This window comes from Mandrillus leucophaeus, unplaced genomic scaffold, assembly GCF_000951045.1.
Source record: "Mandrillus leucophaeus isolate KB7577 unplaced genomic scaffold, Mleu.le_1.0 Scaffold128, whole genome shotgun sequence".
Lineage (NCBI taxonomy): Eukaryota > Metazoa > Chordata > Mammalia > Primates > Cercopithecidae > Mandrillus > Mandrillus leucophaeus.
In genome coordinates this window covers 1,156,051-1,159,357 of record NW_012101209.1, presented here as the reverse complement: position 1 = coordinate 1,159,357, position 3,307 = coordinate 1,156,051, and the positions used below count along the sequence as shown (strand labels likewise).

General features: G+C 38.6%; 1 protein-coding gene across 1 annotated transcript in view; it reads left to right on the top strand.

Moving 5' to 3' along the window:
• CCDC129 (coiled-coil domain containing 129) overlaps positions 1-3,307 on the top strand; it is a 100,960-nt gene that overhangs the window by 23,184 nt on the left and 74,469 nt on the right. Inside the window, exon 7 of the mRNA XM_011972286.1 lies at positions 1,786-2,357. Coding sequence (XP_011827676.1) covers positions 1,786-2,357 — 572 coding nt within the window. The remainder of the gene's footprint in view (positions 1-1,785; positions 2,358-3,307) is intronic.

Below are 3,307 nucleotides of genomic sequence, written 5' to 3'. Positions count from 1 at the left end.
CCAATATTTGAATAGCATTTGAGCTGCTATGAAGTAAATATTTCACAAAAGAAATTGAGATATGGATTACAGAGAAATTAGGAGTTGGTCCCTGATTCTGTGATCTCTGGTGCACTCTTATTTCTACAACATAACCTTTGATTCAGGGAAAAAGAGAAGGTCAAATATAAAACAACCAATAATAAAGCTAGTTGGCAGATAGAATGGAAAATTGTATCTCATTCAAAGTCAACACAAACGTTTAAACTTGGGAAATGAGAATCAGTTAGTCCGTTGTTCAATTTACCCAAAGGCAAAAATAAAAGAAAACACTTATCTGACGCTTCAGACTATTGTGTTCTCTGAATTGACTTAACCAATTAAATTGGTAGGTTTTTGTCTTAGTCTAAATATAAAAACCCACCATGGATGGATGTAAAGCAATCATAAAAGTTGAATTATCATTCAATTGTACCCTCTGGATCACAAAAGAGATTTAGTTTCAACTACAGCTTCATGTAATCAGAATTATCCTAAAACATACGAACCCCACAGTTCCTATAGGTCTTGGAAAAATATCACAGTCCTCTGGGAGAAATCTGTCACTTCTTTTTGGAGTAGAAGGATGATTAGTCAATACTTCTTTTAGGTAAAAGAAACAGGTAGGCACTGGCTCATGAGAGTCAGGGACATTGCTGTGATGGTGCAAACACAACAAAAGACAACATCCTTGCCTACCTATGTGGTCCTTGACCTTCGCTGAGTTATGCAACCTTACATGCTATCACTGTGATTAAGAGGAGGCTGGGTAATAAAAACAAAATATTCCATTTGTATTACAATGGTTTTATTATCTTGAGATACCAAAAATATTTTCCATGTTTTTTTTTTTTTCAAACTGGCAATATGTTCTCACTTTAGCCCTGCTGCATTAGGTCTCTTCCACATGCTAATTAAGTCAATACTGTACTTGCATATGGCCCAGATCATCCAGAAAGGCTTAACAAGTTGATGAGCTGGTTTGTTTTGAAGGGCAAATGAGTTTTTACATTAATGACTATCTTCTCTGGAAAGACTGAGGAGAATATATTCCCTTCCTAAGTCTTGCTCATTTATAATCATTATTTTAACAACTGATACTTACATGGCATTGTGTCTTCACAGTTTTGCTTTAGTGAGCATGACAGATGTGAAAAATACATGAGAGATGAAAAGACTGGCCATTTACTATGTGCCTGGCATGGCTCTAGCACTGTTTAGCTCTTAGTTATTTTATTCTGAGCTCAAACATCCAGTGAATGGTTGACCTGGGATTTGGATCCAGGCCTTCCAACTCTATATGCCATGATCTTTCCACACTCTCAGGTGACAATTTGGATAGGGATGATGTAAGTGATGGTAGGAATATACATCACATAGAGTCATGGAGGAATATTCAGGTAGCCTCATGTTGATAGCACTGGGTTCACTCTTTAATATATGTTAGTATACAGATTCACCAATGCCTACAGTTTTTAATACCTAACACATAAAAACTATAGGCATATATGAATGTATATAATTATGTGTCTTCAACTAAATATAAAAGCTATTCACTTTCCCCACAACACAGCAAAATCTTATTGCATAGGGAAATCATCTCCATAATAGTAATGGCATATACTGAGAAAAACTTCAGTTTCAAGAGCCTAATGTCCTTCCTATCTTGAAAATTTCATTTTAACTGAGTCTTCAGTTTTTACTACATGAATACAGTTTCAGCAAAAAGACCCAGTCTAAAACTTTCGTGTTTCTTGTGTTGTGCAGGCCGTTTCCGACAGCTGGAAATCCTGGACCATGTGACCCATGCCTTCTCATCTTTGCTGAATGATGTCAGCATCCTGCCAAACAGAGCTGAAGAGAAAGCTGGAGGAGAGAGTGTGCAAAGAACCTCAGTGAGTGCCACCAAAGAGCATCGAAGAAGGATAGGTAAACTTATAAGGAGAGCTTCAAAACAGAACATCAGGAGGGATTGTTACCCAGAGGCATCAGAGTCCTTCAAGATGAAAGATGAAGTTTTTATCCCCTTTACAAAACCATGGGAGTGTGGAGCAGAGCTAGCAGCAACCTCAATCAAGCACAAGCAAAATCATTTGTCTCTGTCGGTAGAACATCAGTCTCTCCAAGCCTGTGATGATTTGCTACCTTATCCTCCCCGCGATCTTCTGGGCAAGCAATGGCCTTGCTCATCTATGCCAGCCAAGCAGATTGCTCCTTCCTGTGTGTCTGAGGGGTCAGTCAAGGGCAAAACTCAGAAGGAGAACTTATTTCAGACTAACAAGCTCAAGTGCTTCTCTCGTCTTGCGGGTAAAGGACCAGACTCGTTTGAAATGGAAGAGGTCAGTGTTGCACCAACGTGCCCAACCTCCTAAGGGAAATAACCTTCACTATGGCACCCTTGTTTTCCAGACTTCATTTCACCACTTCATCTTTTAATCCCTCAGCATTACATCTTAGTGTTCTGAGTCAGTTTAGTGATTTAAAGTCATTCTAGTTGCTTTTGTTGGAAATAAACTAGTAGGAAACCAGCCTTTGCTTGCTCCAATGTCTTTCCTTTTTCTTGCTCACAGTTGAATCCATAGGTCATTTCTGACTTTGCTTTTGCTTAATCGTTTTATGTACCTGTATGTGTGCTTTTTATCTACTCTCTAACTTTTCATGTTTTATCTTCTTCAAGGATCAGTTCAACTACTTCCCACTCAGTGAAACTTACCTTGACCACTTCTTCTCTGCGTTCTCATGGCTTTAGCAGTGTGAGCTCGTTATGTCAGAGATTAAGTGTGTGTCAGTGCTGTCTCCCCAAAAAACTCTCAGCTCCTTTAGGGCCGGGGATGTGTGTTGGAAATAATTTCCCCCACAATGCCTAACACAGGGCCTCAGACAAAGCAGTATGGACTTGGGTATGGTCTTGATTTTAGGGTGTTAGTATGATGTTTATTTGTTTGCTTTGGGATGTATTGATTTTCACATAGCTTGACCTTCATTTCACACATGTTCTTTGCTCATCCATCCCTACCTTCATTCATTTACACTGGTTTTTATCTTCACTTAGATGACATTCTCACTTGTACATCTCAGAGTTGTTTCCCCCCCCCCAAAAAATACATATACATGTCTGCTTATCTGTCTATTCATAATGGCAGCTAGGATTGAGAGTTAACTTGTTGTTAACTCTGTTATTTAGTATAATTACAAATAAGTCGTTACAAAGGAGGAACAAGGCTTTTCTCTCCTTTCATCTAAATTATCTAAAAGTAGGGCAGGATATTTACATGCCAATTCCAAAGTG